This window comes from Artemia sp. Qi Xiang Cuo, chromosome 3, assembly GCF_049724085.1.
Source record: "Artemia sp. Qi Xiang Cuo chromosome 3, ASM4972408v1, whole genome shotgun sequence".
NCBI classification, from domain to species: Eukaryota; Metazoa; Arthropoda; class Branchiopoda; order Anostraca; family Artemiidae; genus Artemia; species Artemia sp. Qi Xiang Cuo.
Genome location: NC_142796.1, coordinates 77612825 through 77637227, shown reverse-complemented (window position 1 = coordinate 77637227; position 24403 = coordinate 77612825). Strand labels below are relative to the sequence as shown.

At 36.3% G+C, this 24403-nt stretch overlaps 1 protein-coding gene across 4 annotated transcripts in view; it reads left to right on the top strand.

Moving 5' to 3' along the window:
* The window catches only part of Mhcl (Myosin heavy chain-like), a 363403-nt gene that overhangs the window by 319025 nt on the left and 19975 nt on the right, over positions 1 to 24403 (top strand). For all 4 annotated transcript variants that reach the window (XM_089086598.1, XM_089086597.1, XM_089086596.1 and 1 more), the window contains 3 exons: positions 13197 to 13371; positions 21552 to 21692; positions 23846 to 24093. In XM_089086598.1, coding sequence (XP_088942724.1) covers positions 13197 to 13371; positions 21552 to 21692; positions 23846 to 24093 — 564 coding nt within the window. The remainder of the gene's footprint in view (positions 1 to 13196; positions 13372 to 21551; positions 21693 to 23845; positions 24094 to 24403) is intronic.

Below are 24403 nucleotides of genomic sequence, written 5' to 3'. Positions count from 1 at the left end.
AATTTGCTTTATTTTCGAAAAAGGAAGAAACACGCCCTAAAAGTCATAGAATCTTAATGAAAATCACACCATCATATTCAGCGTATCAGAGAACCCTACATTTGAGCTTGTAAGCTCCTATCTGCAAAAAATGCAGAATTTTGTTGTTTTTTTTTTTCCAGAAGAAAGATCATGGATGTGTGTGTTTTTTTTTTTCAGGGGTGATCGCATGGATCCAGTGGTCCTAGAATGTCGCAAGAGGGCCCATTCTAACGAAAATTAAAAGTTTTAGTGCCCTTTTAAGTGGCCAAAAAATTAGAGGGCAACTAGGCCCTCTCCCATGCTCATTTCTCCCCAAAATCACCGGATCAAAATTATGAGATAGCCATTTTGTTCAGCATAGTCAAAAATCTGATAAATATGTCTTTGAGGACAACTTAATCCCCCACAGTCCCCGGGGGAAGGGCTGCAAGTTATGAAGTTAGCCCATTCTTTACGTATAGTATGGGTTATTGGGAAGTATACACACGTTTTCAGGGGGATTTTTTGCTGGGGGGGGGGGGGTGGTCGTGGTTACGTGGGAGGATCTTTCAATGGAGGAATTTTTCATGGTAGAAGAGAATTGTCCATGAAGCTGGATTTCCTAGCATTATTTAAAAAAAAAATGCTCAGAAACTGAATATAACAAAACCAGTTTTTTCAACTGAAAGTAAGGAGCAACATTAAAACTTAGAGCGAACAGAAACTACTACGTATATGAGGGAGTTCGCCCCCTCGTCAATACCTCGCTCTTTTCGCTAAAGTTTTTTAATCCTTTCAAAAGAGCTATTTCTTCTAATTAAACGGTCTTTGTGATTCAGAAGTCACTCTTAAAGAATTGGAACAAAATTCGAACTTTAGCGTAAAAAGCGAGGTATTGCCGAGGGGGAGAACCCCCTCATATACGTAATAATTTCTGTTTGTTTTAAGTTGTAATGTTGCTCCTTACTTTCAGTTGAAAAAACTTGTTTTATTTTATTTAATTTATATAAAGAATCTATGGAGCAAACATTTTAGAGTCCCCCTTTTCCCTTTTTTTTAAGAAAGCGACATGAGACTTAAAAAAAAGTGTATTTTGGCCAAAAAACCCAACTTCTGTATATATCAGCCTGCTCAGAAACAAGCGTGGAGCTCCTCAGCAATCCTTGGTAGGGAGTAGCCCTTCAGTCCACGTGGAGATGCAGTGGTACTTCAGTTTTTTGGAAATTTTCCCTTTTTATTCTGGTCGATCACCATTTTTAATCAGGAGCATACGATCAGAGTCTAGGATTTAGGGATGGTGCTATTTACTCGGATTACTAAAGAAATCCGAGTCTTTTGAAATTAAAGCTTGGATTTCGAGTCGGAGTTGGGAGTCTAACTTAGTAGGATAGAGTTTTAGAATTGGTGAAAGTAAAAAAGAGTCACTTCCGACTTGTGAAATATAATTTTTGATGAATATTTACTGTACTTCAGACTAATATAAAAAAGCACGAATCCAAGTTTTTGTGCCTAAAATTTTGGAGTCGACATCGGTAATATACGAACTCCAAAGCCAACTCGTAATTATGCTCAATTTACGTAAACCAACGATGTGAAGTCGGAGGATAACATGCCCGACTCTTCTTTCAATGTTGTTGTAGTAAAAACTACTGTTGTGGTCCTGAATCATGAAGACCCTCAAGGCCATAAGTCCCAAGTGACTTAGTTTTTAAATTTTTAAGGTTTTTTACTTATTGGTTTTGAATCATGTACATAGAATCAGGGTTAATAGAAAGGACAACAGAGAAATACAAATTGTTTGTATGCCTGACATTTCGTAGGGAGCGCAATCGCGCTGCCTAAGTAAAGAACGATGTTGGCGGAATGTATTATTTTTTTTTCCATACCAGGGCAATTCGTATCGAAGGAGTTGTCGTAGAAACTTCTAAAAGGGCTCATTCGACTAGAAATTGGAGTGGCTTGTGCTCTTTTTTAATAGTCGAAAGTGATTGGAAGGCAGCTAACACCCCTTGCACGCCCACCATTTCCCCAAAGACATCAGATCAAAATTTTGACATAGCCATTTTGTTCAGCGTGGTTGATTTCCAGATAAAAAATATGTTTTTGAGGAGGACACTCCCCCACAACCGTCAGGGCAAGGGTTTTAAGTTATGCCCTGGGGGCATATAAGAACGATGTTGGCACAATGTATTATTTATTTTATTTCCTTTAGACCAGGGAACTTCGTATCGAAAAAGTTGTCGTAGAAACTTCGAAAAGGGCTCAATCAATTGGAAATTTGGAGTGGCTTTTGCCCTTTTTAATAGTCGAAAGTGATTTGAAAGCAACTAACACCCCTTCCACGCCCACCATTCCTGAAACTCATCTAATAAAAAGTCTGAAATAGCCGTTTTGTTCCGTGTAGCTGATTTTCCATGTAGAAATTAGGTTTTTGAGGAGGCCACTCTCCCACAGCCCTCAGGGCAAGGGTTGTAAGTTATGCCCTGGGGGCATATAAGGTTTTTAGAGAAAGTGTTGTCGTAGAAACTTCAAAAAAGGCTCATTCGATTGGAAATTCTAAGTGCTAGTGCCCTTTTTAATACAATCGGAAGTGATTGGAGGGCAACTAACACACCTCTCACGCCCACCTTTCCCCCAAACCCATCCAATCAAAATTTTAAGATAGACATTTTGCTCAACGTAGCTGAAAGTTCTGGAAATTAGGTCTTTGAGGATGACAAGCCCCCAACAGCCCTAAGGCAAGGCTTGTAAGTTATGCCCTGGGGGCATATAAGATTTTTATACATCGCGTTGTCGTAGAAACTTCAAAAAGTCATTCGATTGGAAATTGAAATGGCTAGTTCCCTTTTTAATAGTCGAAAGTGATTGGAAGGCAACTTACACCCCTTCCACTCCCACCATTTCCCCAAACACATCCAATCAAAATTTTGAGATAACCATTTTGTTCCACGCAGTTTGAAGTTCAGGGACTTATACCTTTGATCAGGATACCCCCCCCCCACAGTCTTCAGGGCAAGGGTTATAAGTTATGCCCTGGGGGCATATAAGGTTTATATAGAAAGTTGTAGTAGGAATTTCAAAAAGGGCTCATTTGATTGGAAATTGAAATTACCCTTTTTAATAGTTGGAAGTGAGTGGAGAGTAATTAACCCTCCTCTGACGCCCACCATTTCCCCAAAAAGATTCTATCAAAAATTAGAGATAACCATTTTGTTCAATGTAGTTGAAAGTTCTGGAAATTATGTATTTAAGGATGACAAACCCCCCAGAGCCCCAAGGGCAAAGGTTGTAAGTTATGCCCTGGGGGCATATAAGGTTTTTATAGATAGAGTTGTCATAAAAACTTCAAAAGGGCCTCATTCAATTGAAAATTGAGAGGGCTAGTGCGCTTTTCAATAGTCGAAAGTAATTAGAGGGTATCTAACCCCCCTCTCACGACCACCATTCCCCCCAACACATCCAATCAAAATTTTCAGATAAACATTTTGTTCAACGTAGTAGAAATTTCTGGAAATTAGGTCTTCTAAAATGACAGCCCCCCAGCCCCCAGGGCAAGGGTTGTAAGTTATGCCCTGGGGGCATATAAGGTTTTTATTGAAATTGTTGTCGTAGAAACTTCAAAAGGGCTCATTTGATTGGAAATTGAAAGGGCTAGTGCCTTTTTAATAGTTGAAAGTGATTGGAAAGCAACTAACACCCTTTCCACGCCCACCATTTCCCGAAACACATCCAATCAAAAGTTTGAGATAGCTATCTTGTTCAACGTCGTTGATTCACAGATAGAAATTATGTTTTTTAGAAGGACACTCCCCCACAGCCCTCAGGTCACTGGTTGTAAGTTACGCACTGGGGGCATTTGAGGTTCTTATAGAAAGTGTTTTCTTAGAGACATCAAATAAGGATAATTAGACTGGAAATTCTAAGTGCTAGTGCCCTTTTTAATAATCGGAAGTGATTGGAGGGCAACTAACACACCTCTCACGCCCACCTTTCCCCCAAACCCATCCAATCAAAATTTTAAGATAGACATTTTGTTCAACGTAGCTGAAAGTTCAGGAAATTAGGTCTTTGAGGATGACAAGCCCCCAACAGCCCTAAGGCAAGGCTTGTAAGTTATGCCCTGGGGGCATATAAGATTTTTATACATCGCGTTGTCGTAGAAACATCAAAAAGGGCTCATTCGATTGTAAATTGAAATGGCTAGTTCCCTTTTTAATAGTCGAAAGTGATTGGAAGGCAACTTACACCCCTTCCACTCCCACCATTTCCCCAAACACATCTAATCAAAATTTTGAGATAACCATTTTGTTCCACGCAGTTTGAAGTTCAGGGAATTATACCTTTGATCAGGATACCCCCCCCCCCCACAGTCTTCAGGGCAAGGGTTATAAGTTATGCCCTGGGGGCATATAAGGTTTATATAGAAAGTTGTTGAATAAATTTCAAAAAGGGCTCATTTGATTGGAAAGTGAAACTTCCCTTTTTAATAGTCGGAAGTGAGTGGAGAGTAATTAACCCCCCTCTGACGCCCATCATTTCCCCAAAAAGATTCTATCAAAAATTATAGATAGCCATTTTGTTCAACGTAGTTGAAAGTTCTGGAAATTATGTATTTAAGGATGACAAACCCCCCAGAGCCCCCCGGGCAAAGGTTGTAAGTTATATACCCTGAGGGCATATAAGGTTTTTATAGATGGATTTGTCACAAAAACTTCAAAAGGACCTCATTCAATTGGAAATTGAGAGGGCTAGTGCCCTTTTCAATAGTCGAAAGTAATTAGAGGGTATCTAACCCCCCTCTCACGACCACCATTCCCCCAAACACATCCAATCAAAATTTTCAGATAAACATTTTGTTCAACGTAGTAGAAAGTTCTGGAAATTAGGTCTTCTAGAATGACAGCCCCCCCCCCAGCCCCCAGGGCAAGGGTTGTAAGTTATGCTCTGGGAGAATATAAGGTTTTTATTGAAATCGTAAGATTTTTATACATCGCGTTGTCGTAGAAACTTCAAAAGGGCTTATTTGATTGGAAATTGAAAGGGCTAGTGCCTTTTTTAATAGTTGAAAGTAATTTTAGAGCGATTGACGCCCCTCTCACGCCCACCATTTGCCCAAACACATCCAATCAAAATTTTGAGATATCCATTTTGTTTAACGTAGCTGAAAGTTCTGGAAATTAGGTCTTGAGGATGACAACCACCCTAACAGCCCTTAGGGTAAGGGTTGTAATTTATGCCCTGGGGGCATATAAGGTGTTTATAGAAAGAGTTGTCGTAGAAACTCAAAAAGGGCTCATTCGATTGGAAATCGAAAGGCCGTGACCTTTTAAATAGTCGAAAGTTATTGGAAGGCTTGACATTTTTATAGTAAAGATCGATATGGGTATAATGTATTATTTTTCTGTCGTTGTTGTTTAAACCAGGGCACTTCGTATCGAACGAGTTGTCGTAGGAACTTCGAAAAGGGCTCATTCGATTGAAAATAGAAAGAACTGATTTCCTTTTTAGTAGTCGAAAGTGATTGGAGGGCAACTAATCCCCCTCCCACGCCCACCCTCCCAATTGCCCAATATTTTAAAAACTAAAAGTTGCCTTAATATTAAATCAAAATGCACCGTGTTAATGCTAATTCCCAAAAAGGCATCTCAGCAGTATCCCAAGAGCGATTAAGGGTATTATGTTCAAACTTTCGGGGCTACTTCTGCTCTTAAAATTTAACCAAATCAAATAGCGTAAGTGTATCCAAGCTATCAAAGAAAGTAAACAGATTTTTTTTTGCGAATGGTATCAAATTTTCCATTTCAGGTCAACTAGAGGAGGTATGAAACTAAATTAAACACTACTATTTGTGTCCAGATTTTTAAAAGGGTGTATGTTGTTAAAAATTGCTGAAAATATTTCTCCAGCATGCACATTGCAGGCCAAACTATAAAGTCTTAAAAAAACGAAAAGATGTAAAGTATTTTTTTTTTCCCTGAAAAGACTATGCCAATATAAAACGAACAGAAATTAATTAAAAAAAAACTTTTTCCACAAAATAAGTTTTTCAAAGAAAAGTAATTCCCAAGGCCAGAACATAATTTGCACTTTCCTGAAAAAAATACAAATGAATGTGCATTGTCAGTTTAATACACATATACTGATATTTAGTAATCAAAATGCTAATATTATTTGATTTATTAAAGTTATAAAAGTAAAAACATTTATATTTTTTTCAGTAAATTGCAAACTGTGTTCTGGCCTTCGGAAGACATAGGGGGTTTTGAGCCCAACTTATGTTAATTTCTGCTCGTTTTGAGTTTGACTCAGTTATTTATTGTAATTTCTGTTCGTTTTGGGTTTCCTTTATTTATCGATGCTGATTTGTGGTAGTTTCACGCTTGGTTGATTATTTGATGTTATTTTTGCTTATTTTTTGTTTAATAGAGTTCTTTACTTTTCTTTGAAAAACTTATTTTGTGGAAAAAGTTGTTTTTAATTAATACATGGAAAACTCTTTTTTTTTCAGTTTAGCTATAATTTTAGTGTAAGAGTCTTCTGAGCTTATGACGTCTATACTGTACAGCCTTGCCCTTACTTCTTTTGGTAAAGTTCTTTTGGTAAAGGTTTATTAACAAAGTAAATCTATGACAATTAAAAAAAATTAAAAACAGTTAAAAAAAATGTCATTGTCTCTCCTTTTTAAGTCACAGTGCATTACTATTTGCTTCTGCATTTGTAATATTATTTAACTTTTTAAAACATGCAAGTATCGAATTTCAAGGTGTGTTGCTGTTTTTGATCTGGTTTTCGGAAAACTTGTCCATTACCAAGTTCTTGTCTTATTCTTTGGTTAAATCCTGTTGAACTTTCAAATGTCAGTGGTTTCAGTCAAGCCAAATTATCTAATCTTGCATTTTTATTAAACTTGAGAATTTAAAGTAAAATGAAAGAAGCTGCTTCCGTTTTTCCATCTCTGTTTCTGCATAAATCTGAAGGGAATTTGTATTTCTGGTTACTTTAATACAGAGCTATAAACAAAAAAAAGAACAAACAAGGAAAGCTACAGCTGTAAATGTACATTTGTAGAAATTCACGTTTTACATATTGAAGAAATTCACTATGCACAATATGAATTTTGGGAAATCGAGCGATGTCCTCGTGTATACTAGGCAGATGTCTTAACACTGGGACTCGACAACCCAGAATGACGGAGTTGAGGACACCAGCTTTGAGCCCCTAAAATGTTGAAAATTAAAAATAACATGCAGTTTCTACCTAGGGAATTCAAGGGCATCAGTTCATGAAAATGTAGGGGGAGGGGCTTAATGATCTGTTTTATGAGGGAGTAGCAATCTGGTGTCATTGCTTAAAAAAGACTGTCACAGATCCCGAAAAATATCCATTTTTCTGACCTTTCTTAGTTTTAAGCCCCTTATTCAAAATGTATTTGCACAAAACTTGTTTTTCACTCATTATATTTTGTTTTTAGACCTATTCAGAATGATAATAGTTAAACTAATCTTACGGTTGACTGATATCAATTCTGAAATTATGGTTCTTCCCATTTGGTTCGATATTTCTATAAAAGTCAGAATCGCCAAATATCTATCATCATTATCCAATTTTGATTTCACATCTGTCTACTGTTGATTCTAAGAAACCTTTGTAATGCCTTCGTTTTTTATTCAACTAAGTACCAAAGACACTTAGCTTTATAGCTGAGTGGAACAGATTTAAAGTTTCTTATATAGTAGTTAAATGATTTACTTAGTATGTAAGTTTCCTCAATTTTCTTTTAGTATAGCTATATCAACTTTATTTTTTATTCAATTTGGCAGAAAATAAGTCCTATTTTTGGTAATAGAGCTACTTGATTACAAGCACGTACATAGGGCATTAACCTCTGGGCCTGTGCTGCTTGCCCTACCCGCTCCCGGAATATCGGGATTTTTACAAATGTTAACAGATGTCTTACATTTTCTAAGCAATTTCCCTATTTGTTTCTTATTCAAACTGTGTGCGTGCCTACCTAGGTGGTATCCAGAATTTTTGCTGGGGAAGGGTGTTTACAAATAAAACTTTACAAAACGCATCAAAATTTGTTTATGTGCATTTTTGTTACTTTTTTACGAGTCGGATAAAAATATCGCTGGGGGGGGGTCAAACCCAGTATCCCCTCCCCCTCCTAGATACGGCCTTGGTGCCTACTTCATTTACTTCTTTGAGCAACATCGATATTCTAACATTTCATTTTGTTTTCTTTTTTTTTAACTTACCTCTTCCGAAGGGGACACCTAACCGGTTGGATCTTCCCGTTTCGGCACATTTCGTCAGCTCTGATCCCCTGTTTCTGTTTGTTGTTTTTGTGCATAGATACAAAACTTTTTTCTTTTTTTGCAAATCAAAGTTTTTCATTTTAATTAGTCTTTTATGTCCTAGTACACACAAGATTCTTATTAAAAATGTCAGGATAGTTTATAATTATTTCAAAGTAAGTCTAAGATACGAAGGGGAAAGGTGTTTACAAGCAGTGTTCATTTTAAATGTGCAGCCCAGGAATTAAGAAACTTCATTTCAAATCCAAACAATATATTCTTAATTTCATGATATATTGCTCGTGGTTGATCAAAATGTCAATAACTTGATTGTTTATTTGACAGAAATACATGGTGACAGGCCTTTCACTTTTAAATAATCCCAGTAAGACATCGGGTTTCAAATCCTACCATATTTGAAAAATTGTTTTACCGCGTAAATCCTGCTTTGTATTGCAATGGTGTAATTTTAAAGCGACTGACCTAATTGATTTTATAACATGTTTAATTGTTTTCCACAATTTTCGAACAGGCTTCTCAATTTTTGAAATTTCTTTAAAGAAAAACATCAACTGATATGTACAAATTTTCAACTTTAACCAAGGGATCACCCACTTCCCGCCACCCGATGTGCGCCTTGGTGTTCCACGCATACCGAACAGTTCCGCCACGCCTTGCTCGCGCCATCTAGTGTACACGATTTCTGAAAATCGTTGACCCCTCGTTTCTAGCATACACATGATTAACATATATATATATATATATATATATATATATATATATATATATATATATATATATATATATATATATATATATATATATAATTTTACGCCCCCTGCGAAATAGCTTCCTGTGCACTTCGTCTGCTTCATTCCTCTCCCCCCCTTCCCCCCGAAAAATACAAAACTTCCTGTGTACGCCATTGATGTGAATAATGCCTTCACACCAATGAAAATTGGAGTGTCAACGGATTTTGTTGAGATTGTTTTTTCGTTTTTGTTATATCGGCTAATATTCCCTTGTTTTATCTTCTGGTGGTATTGGGCCATTTAAACAAGTTTTTAAGCTAAGAATTTTTTTATTTTCAAGGAAGTGTTAAAATCAGTATAGTAAAACATTTGTTTATAATAATAATAACCTGTTCACTCTTTGTTTTGTTTTACGACACCTTCCCTCTGAGTTGCTATAATTCGTTAATGGGGAGGGGGTACGAATTTGATAGATAGATTTTCTCAAGCAATGAGTAACCTAACCTTGAAAACGAAGTTTACCACAGATCCAGGTATAATGCGCCGCTTGCTTCGTGGTTTGGTTAATTATGAATTTATGTACCGGTTCCGTAGCAGGATGATAATCAGTATCATACCTTATGTTGCTTGTGAGGCGGAAATTTCAAAGATTGGTGAAAAATAGTGAAAGCGGATTTTTAATATTTTACTATTCTTGGTATTAATGGATTCTGGTGCATTGACTACAGTTTTAATTGTGTAAAATAACACTTCAGGTGAATTGTCAGTTTCGAAACCAGTTGTAGGCTAAGCCCTTCGCTACAGAATGGATAATGCACCCTTTATCAAACTGTTGTCCCTGACATCCTTTAGGGCCTGCGAGTAATTCTTTATGAATCCCCCAGTTGATACTCCGTCGTTAAAAAATGGTAACAACAAAAAGTTGTGTCGAGAAAATCCATTTGTTGCTGCTTGAAGTAGTGTTTGTTGGCACAGTGGTGGCAATTATGGGATGGTCAGGTTGGGCCATCGCTCCTTCCCCTTACTTTGTGAGATATACCTTTACTGTATTGCCATTTAAAAAAACGAAAGTGCCCCCACCCCTGATATTTTCAAAACATAATTTTTGTATCTTCTTTTAATAAAATTATCGCCCCCCATCCCCTTCCATTTCCAAAAATTGGCGCCACTATGTTGGCTCTAAGTATATTCGTTTCGCAGCGTAGACTATCTGGAGTGTCGCAATATCAAACAAGTTTATAGATTCTCACAACCTAGATTAGCAAAAGTTTTTAGACCTATTATAATTAGATAGAATAATAATGTAAATAAAAATAATAGAAAACGGGCTATAGTAGCAATATGTATAGTAGCTATTCTCTGTTGATTCTGCCCCCTCCTTCGGCTCTTAGGTGTTCTGGAACATATCGAATTCCCTTTGTTAATTGTGAAAGATCTAGATTTTCAATTAGATACCAAATACCATTTATTTCAAATAAATATAGGCTGAAAGATAGAATTCAAATTGAGTCATTTCGGCAAATATCAGTTCTAAGGAAGAAAATATTAAAATTATGTATTGACCTGTGATGGTGGAATAGAAATTTTTTTATTATTATTATTATTTTATTTTTTTTTTTATTTGTTACCCATGTTGGGATAGCCTTCCATGCCCCACTTGTCCAGCGTTTGTTTTCTTTATATTTGTTATGTTTTTTGTTTTTTTCTTTAACCAGGTTTTTTTTTCTTTTTCTCTTTTGTTATGATGAGGAAATGTTTTTTTTGTTTTGTTTGTTTGTTTTTTTTGTTTTTTTTTTGTTTTTTTTTTATTATTATTATTATTATTAATACCCAATTTTACGAGCTTTGCTCTCTGTTGGGGGTATATGTTTTTTTTGTTATGTTGATTTATTCAAATAAAATCTTCTTCTTCTTCTTCTTCTTAAATAAATAAAAAAATATATATATATATATATATATATATATATATATATATATATATATATATATATATATATATATATATATATATATATATATATATATATATATATATATATATATATATATATATATATATATATATATATATATATATATAGGAGGTTTGCTACTATATATAATATTCGCTCAATATTGCAGATCGAGGATTTTACCAAAAACTTTCACAAAAAACTGTTTGGGCAGTGTGGAGCTTGAAAAGAATTGTAACATATTTTAATGATTTCTCTAAGTCAACAATATCGACCGATAGAAGCAAAGATCTTGGGTTAAATTTTCAAGCAAGAGGTCTTGAAGCCGAAGAATTACTTTTTCACTTTCAAGAATTCCGTAACTACAGGACATCAGGAATCTACTTGCTGATGAATAATCACGTCGTTTCCACTAATTTTGATTCTATAAAGTACGGACAGATCAGCCATACAAATTAGGGAGGGGGTTTCGAACTTTATGACCGCACGCAGGATTTTTGTTCGGGGGGGGGGGTACAAAAATTATTCCCATGAACATGTATTTTACATGTATTACATAGGCTATAACGTAGATAATTTTACGTACCATATGTGCCAGGGCTTAGTGAAAAACTTAAAAGAATTTTACAGAGTAATGGTCTAAAGGTAGCTTTAAAGAGTAATGCTACTTTGGGTAGTTTTCTAAATTCTGGGAAGGATCTAACTTCATTGGGGCAGCAAAGTGGGGTCTCTCAGATCCCATATGCTTGTGGAAGTTCATATGTGGGACGTACTAACCAGAATTCGGAAATAAGATTACTACAGCATCAAGACTCTTATTTCGTCGGCTTTAAAGCAAAATTCCAAACCTGCAGATTTCACTTCAGCCCTATCGGAACATATTTTTGATTTTCCGGACCATTTTATTCGATAAGGTCTCTTTGTTTTCTAGGAACCGGGATTTAAGGCAAAATTTTCGGGAAACTATTGATGTTAAGAAAATTTTATTCCAGAATATGGTTTTAAATAGAGACAAAGGTGAATTTGGTTTGAACTCTATTTATTAGAGTCAGATAGAGTAAAGTTCATTTCACCGAATGTGATTAACCTCTGTCCAATTGTTAGTTCAAATAATGCTAACGAACTGGAACCAGAAAGGTCAAGGAAACTTCCGGTTTTGCTTTGAAAATATAATGCTATTAAACAATATGCAGCTATTTTATTTTGTGCATAAAGTATTGTTTTGAATTTGTTTTATTTTATTTTTACTACTGATGACGGTCGCTTCATATGTGACCGAAATATCTGGTATTTTTTGTGAAATTTATCACTTTCTATTTAAAGGGTTTATCCCTATTTGAAATTTATTTATCGTATTACATATGTTTTTGCTACTTTTGTACGAGTCGGATTTTCTAGTGGGGGGGTCAAACCGGGTACCTCTCCGCCTCCTAGATATGGCCCTGGTGAGTATGCGTGGTTTGCAAAGAAGCATTTTTTAACAGTTGTTCAACAAGCTCAATTTTCCAAGCTGGATACTTGCTCATTTATTCAACCCAACTAAAAAACAATTGCCAATTTACCTTTCATCGGTAAAAAATGTAAATATTCATTGTGTTGAATACTCTTGATGTCACGGAAATAACGTCATCTCTAACCCACCTGACCGGACGCCATTAACAATGAATCTAGTTTCATTAGAGGCAAGCAATTCCTGTCTGGAAAATTGAATGTGGATTTAACCGTAGATAAAAAGGTATACAGTGTATTAAAAAGAATGACTGTTCCGCCCGGAACGAGGTAACCATTCAAAAGAAAGCTCATTTCCTACTTCTAAATACATGGATCAATATTAACAGGCGCGTATCTCTGGCATTTTTATAGGGGAGGCAAGACGGGTCCACATCCGGATAGTCGGGGCATGGGCTATTCAAAAAAAAAATATCCAAATTATTGGGGAGAGACAACTGGACCCCCTTGCACTCCCCCCCCCCAAAAAAAACGCCACTGAATACTAAAGGACACATACTTAGTAAAAGAATAAGAGTTTTCAGTATCCAAAACTTGCTTACAGTCATAAAACATTAGCTGAATCGCACAGTTTTGCGATAACCAGTGCCATAACCTATGTGGTCCCCGCATGCTTTCTGTGTCATCATCACTGGGAGAAAGAGGGTTAATTTAAGTGGATAGATTTTTCAACATCTTTATTTTAGTCCCTTCAACTTGAACTAGAAATGCGGGGAGAACGTTTGTCAGCGCTGCAACGTGAAGTTGAATCATTGTCAGCTGATGAGAAATCGGACCCAGAAGTGGCTGCTTTAAGAAGATCCAAAATTGAACTTGAGAACAAGGTCAAAGACCAAGAAGAAGAGCTCGATGACTTGGCAGGTAATCTGTTGTATTTTATTATTATTATTATTTTTTCGTCGTGGTTAGCGTTCTTAGTACAGGATAGAATAGAGGATGTGGAGCTAGTAGGCGAATTTGCCATTAAGGACCATTTGTCTCTTTCCCAAGAAAGTTCTTAAATAAAAGTCAAATAAATACTATACCTGGTGTATACTTTTATATAACAAACAGAATATTTCTACCAAGAGAATTTTAAGAAAAAAAGTTATATCCGTAATTCTGATCTCTAAGTATCTTTTAAGAGGTTGAGTTGGGGGGGGGGAGGGGGCGTCTGCACCTCCTAGAAAAGGTGCCTATTAAGCTCTGTTGGAACTTGGTTATGTTATTCCTCTCTGGCGTTCCGAAGAATAAAAATGTACGCATATACTCATACCCTAATGAATGCGTGGCTGGTTTCCTGATTATAATTTTTTTTTCTCTCTTTTTTTTATTTAACAAAAACACAATCTCCTTGGGGAAAATGGCAAAGTATTCTGTGAATACCAACCACATTGATAATGTTTAAAGCGAAAGGTATTTTTTTCTTTATTTAACTTGCAAGGTGAAATCTCGACACCAGGTCCTTATGACCTCTTCCCCTTTCGTTTGAGGGTGTCCTACCATTTGTTTGGCCCAGGCGACTTGCCAAAAAGCCCCCCATATTTAGTAACTTATCATCCTTCACTCGGGATTGAACCCCATTTTTCACTCAGCCTGTTGCTCGACTTACAGTCGATCAGAATAGTACCTGACATTATATTTTTGCAATTCTTCTGGAAGATATTGACCATACCTTCCTCGAGTTATTGAAGAATATAGGTTTCTGAACTATACTTGACATCTGTCTTTTCGCTGGCTTCTAATATCCTAATTTTAGTTCCAAAACGTATCTTCATATTCTTGTAATCACCTTTCATCCCCGTGCAAGGCCATATCCAGGGGTGGGGGACTGGGGTTTTGACCTTCTCCCCCCGAAATGTTTGTCCAATTCGTAAAAACACAACAAAAATGAATATAAACACATTTGTGATGTGTCTTTAAAGTTTACTTTGTAACCCCCTCCCTTCGGAAAAAATCTTGGATGCAGCCTTATCACCATGTGTTCGTTAATTTAGTTTTCGGACCTACTTTTGCCCTCAGGGTTTTCAAATATCAATAATGCATTTATTTTACTAATTTCTTTATGTAAAACGCTCAAATCATCTGCATGATCAGTTCCTAGGAGAGTCTTATTTTCCCACCACGCTTGCCCCCAACATTTGCCATGTTCCTTTAGTACACTGGTTCCTTAGGACAATTCATCGGAAGAATCCATGTAAACGGGATAGGACACAATCCTACTTAGCTCTTAAATCTACACTAACTTAGCTACTAACCTTGTTTGTTACCTCAGACACATCGTGTTCTTCTTTACAAGTTGTATTCATACAATCATTCGATCCATCTTCTACAATATCAAGTTCAAAACTCCCCAATTTTGTACCCCACTTGATCTTGAAATACTTCTTGAGATTCGCATCCTGAGGTCTACCATTACCATAAGTACCTTGTAAACAGCTACTCATCTCGAGTTTCACCTTTACATTCATTCTACTAATACTAGAAAGTAAGGCTTACTTTTGGTTCAATAACACTCACTAATATTATCTTAATATTTATGTCAACTTATAGGCCAATTTGTGACCAAATACCTTATGGCCACTTCTATGCTATTGCTCTCGCAAAATGTAGCTGTCTCATAACATCATGTATTTTTCTATGTACTTACTTTGATATTAAAAGTACCTATAAAAATGCACTATTTCTGCAAGGGATCTTGTCTTCTTCATGTTTTTTTTATCCTACAACTGAATGGGCTCATCAAAGTTACTACTGCATCCTTTAGTCGGCTCTACAGGGGCATATATCATTACGATTGATACCCTACACCTTTTAGTCGTAAAGCGTGCAACCAAAACCATATTGTTGATTCTTTCCCAGCCTAAACAAGACTTAGAAGTTTCCTTGTTCATTCATGGCTCCTTTTCCCTCCTAAATAACTCGTCCATCCTACCTAAATGCGTGTGTCCGAAATTACCTAATTTCATGCTTCCTCACCCTGATGGAAGAGTTTTCGAAAATCTTGAAAATTATATTTTGAATGTCAAAATGCTAATAGTCTTCCAATGTTCAATAAATTCCTGTTCGTAATTTTCTTATTATTTAGATCATGAGAGCATTAGAACCTCTATTAAAGCGAACAGTCGCATCAGTCCAGGTACGAGACCAACAACTCCTTCTTACATCTTCGAAAAGTTCCTAAGGCAGCTTACAACTCAACAGCAAGTAGTCCCAGATCCTTCAGTTATATGGAAGATTTTTGCAAATCTTGGCTCATTTTTGATCAATTTTATTTTGTGACCCATTTTAGTTTTGGGTATTGTTGATTCCCTCCTATAAAGAACAGATGTCCTATAAAGAAGATGTCTTGAATAAGGACCCCCAGCCATATTATCTCCATCTCATCATGTAATCATGCCTGCAAATATTTTATATTAACGTGACAGGGAAACCTTTTGCAAAGAAAAATAGCGAGTGGAGTCTAGACGACCGTCTTCAAGCCTTGCAAAACAAAAACAAGAAAATATATCCATGCTCCAAATTTGGTGTAAAACAATGTATTTAAACTAGGGTGTAGTTTCTTGGGTACCGTTCCTCAAGGTCATGCTGCAACCTTGCTCTTAAGCCATTACTCTGGTTAGGTGAACATATGAAAGTTTCACTCCAACTTTTCTATAAGGTTGTGCAACCAGGATTTTCCTTCTGGAATTAGAGGTGAGCAACTTATGGGGAAGTAGGAACCCACAAACATCTTACAAGATTGTCACAGCTCCAATCTTCTATACTCAGCCTTTCCTCGTTACAACTATCTATACAACTGCTTAGTACAGAATATAACTGCAGTCTTATATCGGTAACATACTTTTGACCTATTTAGAAGAGGGCTTGAGACCAAGCCTTATGAGGTTTGAAGGAATGTAACCTATATAACCCCTACTTTTGGGGAATTAGAAGTCTTGCCAATAACTTGGCACTATTAACCAACCTTGTCACTTAATATTATAACACCAATATTATTCCGTATTGAAATGCCTATTATCGTACCAGTTTCTTCGAATCAGTTCGTCGTGTATCATTTGAGGATAAAAAGAAATCCCTCTGAGATTGTGAATATTATCTCTAAATCTCCCAGATGATTCTCCGCCCCAGAAAAAAAAGAAATAATGACATATACATTTTACAAAGGCCCCCCCCCCCGCGCTCGTAAAAGGCGAGGGTGGACCTTTGTGTAAGTATGTAAATAAATTTGTTTTAGCTACGTATACGCCTATATGGTCTAAGCTAGGCATGTAAGCACAGGGGTAGCTTTTTTTCTTCCACGCGAATTTGTTCGACAGTGTTTTCTTTCTTTTGCCCTTGGCAGCTTTTCTAAGTGTAATTCAGACAATTTTGAGCTGGGCAGGTTTTCTAATGATCGTAACGGTCTTTTCTTCTACTATATTTTTCTTCTTTAATTGTAAAGTAATTTTGATTTAAGTGTGAGTTTTTATACTTTTTGTGTTATAGTATTTGTGGATTAACCATGATCGTATGTTATAGTATTTGTGGATTAACCATGATCTATAAAGCTTTTTAGTGCACATATTATATCATTTGGTGTTTCTCATAGAAATTACGCTAACTTTTTTTTTTTGCTGTGATTTTATATCACATTCACATTGACATCTTCAAGGCATAACTTTTGGGCGTCTTTAGTACCGGTGATTTGTGTCTCCAAATTTTAAAGCCGCGATCTAATTACTTCCTTTTAGACCTTAGATAAAGTTTCTTTGGTAAATATTGATTATTGCTCTATTTCACGGTATCATGTGAACGATGCTTGTGATATAGTGGTTTAAATATGTTTTCCATTTAATTTCCTTTTTTTTCAAAATGCTACTGCTACGACCATAGAGGTGCGAAGAGGGAGCCTCGGGTCCTAATCTCCTGAAATCCAAATCTTCCGGGATTTCTGGGCTCTTCTTATGCAAATTATCAAATTAAATTCGCCTGTTATTATTGCGCTACCCTCTTATGAAAATTCCTGTTGTCGTTTCCTCGCTACTACCCCTAAAAACTTGTTGCAGCACCAGTCTACCTGAGTCCAACATAACTGCGCACGCTCCTCCTACGCTCTAACCAAGGGTGCATCCAGAATGTTTGTTTGGGGCGGGGGGTACAATAAAAAACTTTCAAACTTCCAAAAATATGCTTATATGCATTTTTTTACATTTTTACAAGTCACGATTTTTTTTGTGCGGGGGGGGGGTTGAAAACCGGGGGGCCCCCCCCCCTTCCTTGAAAATCTAATTTGCTTTACATACTTTCTTATGGACCTATTCCCACTCCACACGGGGACGACTTGCTTTTTCTTCAGCAATCTGTCATCCTTCGTCCATAAAACGTGTCCTATACATCTTACCGCTTCTTTTATTTTGGTCCTAGAAAGTTGGATCGAACAACATATCCCTGTTGTTTATTGTTTGGTGCGTGTCAAACGAGTATCGAATCATTTAACAATTCCTCTGGACAAAATTTCGCACATCTTCTACGGCCCTACGAAGTACCCTCATTCGAGAGCCGTACTTGACTACTATCATTTCCCTGGCTTCCAGTATTCTAATCTTAAGTTCGCAAACATATCTTCATATTCTTCCAAACTTTTTCCAACTGCAAAAAAAGTATCCCTGTGCATTAACTAATCTATCTTTTACATTTTCACCATCTTTACTAGTAATACTGCCTACTTACGTAAAACTATACACTTGGTCGATTTTTACGTTACTTACCATCACCTCTTCGCTCTCATTTAGCCTTAGCCTTGTGACTTAATCTTCCTCCAGTTTGGGCGCTCTCGAAACCTCGAAAATTCATTAATTTCGTTAACATTTTCATCTAGGACACTCAAATCATCTGCGTCTGCATAACCTATGTCTAGGAGAGTTTTACCCTCCCGTCTGAAGCCATGTTCTGCCATAGCATTTGCTGTGTTCCTTAGAGGAAGCCTATCAAAATAATCGAAAGAAATGGGGTAGGACAAAATCCTGCGTAATATATGATTCCACTTCAAAACAAATACTAGCTTCACTTCCTGCCTTAGCCGCTTCTGTATTCTTGTCGAACGTAGTAGACTTACTTGCGCTTGGTAATGCGCTTATCTGAATACCATAGAAGGATAGGGTCTGCACTAGAGCTGTATTATCAGTTGCATCTAATGCCTGTTCACAGTCTTTAAGACTGAGGATTAAAGGGGTCTGATGATTCTGACACTTCTAAATTATTAATCTGAGTGAAGATTTGGTCGACGCATCCCATTCTCTTCCTAAAACAACGCTGTTCTTCTCTTAAAACTTCATGTACGCCATCTCTTAGTCTATTAAGTTTCCTCATGCTAAGTAATTTGCTTCTTACAGCAATCAAATTGATGTCCCTGTAATTTCCATACTCACTTTTATTAGCTTTTTATATAGGGGTTTAATAAAAGTTTTTCTAAAATCACTAGGTACTTCCTCTTTTTCTAAATCGTAATTAATAATCTTCAGTATCTTAGCTCTGACTTAGCCACCTTTCAGCCTCATTATTTTAATCCTTGTACTACTGTCTGGAAATCCTCCTTGCACAATAGATCTTCCTTCACTTCTAAATCGTCTAAAAATTTGTCACTGTTTTCTCTTTAATTTCCAATAATTTTGTCTCAGTTTCTTAGAATGTCGATGCAATATTTTACTAATATGCCGTCTAGCGGCATTTTTCTAGAGTTTCGGCAATTTTATCCATTGCCTCTGTTTCACATATCCAAAATTCATACTTCAATGCCTTATTTGTTTCCCTTACTTTCCTCTCGCTCTTTTGAGATCTGTCACTCAGAAATATTTTGCACAAACCTTCTCTCCTGCCAAGCCTAGAGTATCTTCGCTAATATTCCTAATTCTGTTTCTAAATTTCTAAGACATCTTCTGCTACTTCGCAAGCTATTTTCCTAAAATTATTCGATACGTCTGCTACATAATCAACTTCTAAACTCTTCAGTTTCTTAACCATCTCTTCTTTGAAGTTTCCTAGTAAATTCTAGCTTGGAGTCTATCGACATCATATCTATCCGGAAGATGGTAGAGAGTTAATTAAAGCTGAACTTCAGCTTTAAAATAACTCTAGTCGCTACTGAATGATGGTCTTTGCTTTCTCCTGTATGCTCTAATGTCCAGTATTAATACTGTCAGTGTTTGATTTACAAAACCCTAATCAATGAGGTGAGCCGTCGTCTCATCATGTCAGTACCATGTTAAACTTATATGCGACTATATGATCAAATACCACATCCTTTATAATTGGATTATTGTACCTACAAAATTGCAGCAATCCGTTGCCATTGGTATTTTCCTTCTCTAAGCCATCTATGCCTAAGCTAGGATACCATCTATCCCTATTTGTACGGGCCCGGGTATTAAAGTCCTCTAACAAAAATAGTATATTTCTACCTGGGATCTTGTCTTTTTGTTCCTACGAATGTATTTAAAATTTGTTTGAGTCAATACTGTCTCTGTTAGTTGGCTCTACAGGGATTATGTACGAATATGGTTTATACCTTGCATTCTTTGGTCACAATGTATGCATCTAGAATTCTATTTTAATACCTTTCCGACTCAATCCAGAGTTAAAAGATTCCTTATTCAACTTGATCCTTGCTCCCCTTGCTTTGTACCCCATCCTTCCTACCTGAATAAATAGCATACGTATCACCCAGTTTCATATTTCGTATCACTGGTAGGTGAATTTCTCAAGCTCTTAGCAAGTTTAATTCAAAACGTTCGAGTAGAACAGTTGTCCTTCAACCGCATAATGTTCCTTGTCGCAATTTTCATGTTATTTGAAATCATTTAAATTTGTATGGCCACAAGAAAAGCAATGGGTCTCACCAATGCAGGATACGGACGGATAACCTCTTCTGAAGTCTGCATGAATCGCTTAAGCCCGGCTTAAAACTGGACTGCATGAAGTTCCCGGGGCCTCCAGTTGAGTGGGGGCATCGTGCAAGCTTGAGCTCATCTTGGTCACTACATGGTTTTTAGCCGTTGACAGTTCACTCCTATCAACAACAAATCGTAGTTTGCACAATCAATCTCAAGCTTATTAACAAAGCTAAAACGAGGCTATTTAGCCCAAGCCCACCATAACAAACCAAATATTGAAGAACTTATCAATCACAATCCGGTTGCAATGCTGTATCGTATAATTGGCTATAATTTTCCTGGGGGTGCCACCCCTCAAGGTCACGCTGTAGGACTGTTTGCAGTCACGGTTCTGGATAGGAAAACTCGTGAGTGGTCCATCTAGACGCCTCTATGAGGGCATGCAACAGGATCTCATCCCTACTATTGAAAATATGGAGGAAGGATCTTATGACAGAACGGAGACCCCAGTTCATTTAAAAAACTGGAACAGTTCCAGTCTTTTATACCCAACCTTCATTCGTCAGGGCATTAGTCAAATTTTTCAAAATAAAAGAAGAGCAAACTTAATAGTGATTGATCTTTCCAAATTTGTAATTCTCGCATTGCCCGATTTGTGAAAATTAAAGATCTAGAATCCTAGAATTCCAGTGAAAGATCTGGGAATGTGTCTTCAAAAATATTAATACAGATCTTAAAAACTCCCTTTATCCTCAGTAACTAAGAAGACCACGCTGGTTTCCTTCTTCTTCCTCTAGTTTAGATTATTGTGGAGACGCTTTTGCATAATTTCGCCTTCAGGATCAAATTCCTGGCCCATGGCAGGTTGCTACCGTTGAGATTTAACTCTGGGTCCCATATTACCAAGCATCTCAGTATAAAGTATCCTGGTTTCTTGGAATGTCTCTGTCACTTCACAGCTGTGCATACATTTTGCCAAGGGGGGGAGAGGGCAAGAGCAATTCTCCGAGGGATGATGCTGGAGTAAAAACAAAGCTGGCATTTCATTCCTTTTTGGGGAGGAGAGTTTCCTTTAAACCAATCACAGGGAAGATCCCGCCTACCTGTGTGAAACTAGGCTTCTAACTTTGAAATAATTCTTACAAATCCTTGAACTGACAGCTTTAAGAATTAATTTTATTTGGTTTATAGGTCAAGTTCAGCTTTTGGAATCAGCTAAAGTACGTCTTGAGCTACAGATAGAAAATATGCGAAAAGATTATAAGCGTGAACTGACAACCAAAGACGACGAGGTGGAAGACGTTCGTTGCTCTGCGCAAAAAAAAGTGAAAGGTAAGACAAGACAAACTCAGCACTCAATGGAACCTATTACAGCTAATTTCAAAGTCTTATTGAATAACCACAATTATTGCGCTCTATTGAATGTTCTTATGGCAGAATAATTAATTTCTTTAAGGGAAAAAAATCCTGCAACCCCAAAAAAAACTTGAAAACATAATAAGAGGATCTTTAGTTTCTCCTGATAGATAAATACACCAAATATTTTTTATCTGAAAAAGGAGGAATTGTAGCTAATTGAGGTAAAATAAGAAAATAATAGTTATCGTAAGTTGCAAGAAGAGCTCTGGGAAAAAATCCAATAATTAGAATTCATGCTCGGGTTTATATTCAATACAATGCTTCGACTACCCCTAAATTTTTGGGGTTTAACCAAATTTCCCGTAAAAGAAAATTGGATTTTCCAAAATCTTCCTGAAAATTAACTTTTGTTAACGATAATTTTCAGGAAGATATCGGAGAATCCGGTTTTCTTTTGAAGAAATCCTGGAAACCCCAAAAAATTCGTACACAAAAGTAGAATGGATCTGGATGTTGATTTAGAGGATTGGCCAGGCCAAAGCGAAGGTCCACCCCTATGCAAATTTTGTTGTAAAGAAAGAATATTTTATTAGTTAGTATAAATTGAGACCTCAATTTAGAATAACTAATAATGTCTTAATGTAGACTAACGAATAAAACATTCGTTCTGTACAACAAACTTTGCATAGGGGTGGACCTTCGCTTGGGCATATAGCCATATAGCCTATTAGAAATTGTATTTATTTGTCCACTATGTGTCAAAATGTTTGAAATCAAGCTTTTTACAGTCTGACTGAGAACTTATACTAGATAAGAGCAGTGATTTGTGGTTTATTTAGACCCCCCCCCCTCCCAACGTAAAATGTTACCCCCCCCCCCCCCAACTACCAGAAAAAATCCCCCCTGAAAAGTTCTGTATACGTCCCAATAACCAATACCATATGTAAACATTGGGCAAAGTTCATAGCTTGCAGCCCTTCCCCCCGGGACTGTGGGGGATTAAGTCATCCCCAAAGGCATAGTTATTATATTTTTCGACCATGCTAAACAAAATTTATATCTCAAAAATATTCATCGGGTGACATTGGGAAAAAAATGAGCGCGGGAGGGGGCCTAGTTGCCCCCCATATTTGGTCACTTAAAAATGGAACTAGGACTTTTAATTTCCGTTCTAATGAGCCCTCTCGCGATATTCTAGGACCGCTGGGTTAATACGATCACCCCTGGAAAAGAAAAAATACACACGCGCATCCGTGATCTTTCTTCTGGCAAAAAAAATACAAAATTCCACATTTTTGCAGATAGGAGCTAGAAACAACTATAGTTGGGTTCTCTTATACGCTGAATCTGATGGTGGGATTTTCATTAAAGTTCTATGAATTTTATGGGATGTCTCGCCCTTTTTTCAAAAATAAGGCAAATTTTCTCAGGCGCGTAAATTTTTATGGGTAAGACTAAAATTGATGAAACTTATATATTTGAAATCACCATAAAAATCTGATTCTTTTGATTTATCTATTGGTATCTATTTATCTATTGGTATCAAAATTCCGTTTTATATAGTTTCGGTTACTATTGAGCCGGATCGCTCCTTACTTACAGTTCGTTACCACGAACTGTTTGATATATATATATATATATATATATATATATATATATATATATATATATATATATATATATATATATATATATATATATATATATATATATATATATATATATATATATATATATATATATATATATATATATATATATGTATATATATATATATATATATATATATATATATATATATATATATATATATATATATATATATATATATATATATATATATATATATTATCACACATACCTCTATTCTAATAAGATTGAAAACGTGATTTTGCTCTCCTGTGAGACTGGGAAGACGTGAGACTCGTCTGTTGGTTTTTTGCCATGACAGTTTTTCTTTTTCTAGTCATCCTTTTGCTTGTTTTTAACTCCAGTAGATAAGTTGAAATAATTGAACAAATAATGATCAAGCAAATAAATGGTACGCAGAAAGTTCCGCAATTCGACTTCACTGTTATTTATTGTTTTCTTTCTTTTTTTACCTTATATTGATCTCATAATTTTAGCAATTGAAGCACAATTGGAAGCAGAACACGAGGAACGTACAGGACTTGTACGAGAGAAACATGAATTGGAGCGACGGTTACTTGAGTTGACTTCTGAGTTGAGTCAATCCACAAATGATGCTGTTGTTCATAAGTTAAAGAAAGAACTGAGAAAGCTTAAAGCTCTTTTAAAAGACTCTCAAGTTCAGCTGGAACAGGCAAAAAGCGACACACCTAGCAAGGTTCTACTCAGACAACTCAGGAATCAGGTTTCATTTTTCTCCTTTTTTTTTAGTATAGTTACCTTGTTTTCTGTAAAGTTTTGTCTTATTTTTCTTTTCCTACTGCTAGAAGCCTTTGGTTTTGTGTGGATCCCCTTGTAGCATTTGCTTTTGGTCTCTTATATGGTTAAACATTGCTGTGCTTTTGTTCTTACAAAAATATTATTTAAATGAATATAAGAAATGAATAAATTCAAAAGGAAAATACGGATTTTATTTTTGCTTTATATTTGTTTTCTTTTAGTTAGCGAATGCTTTTGTTCAAAAGCTCTTGTCCCTTTCACTGACTTATAATCTT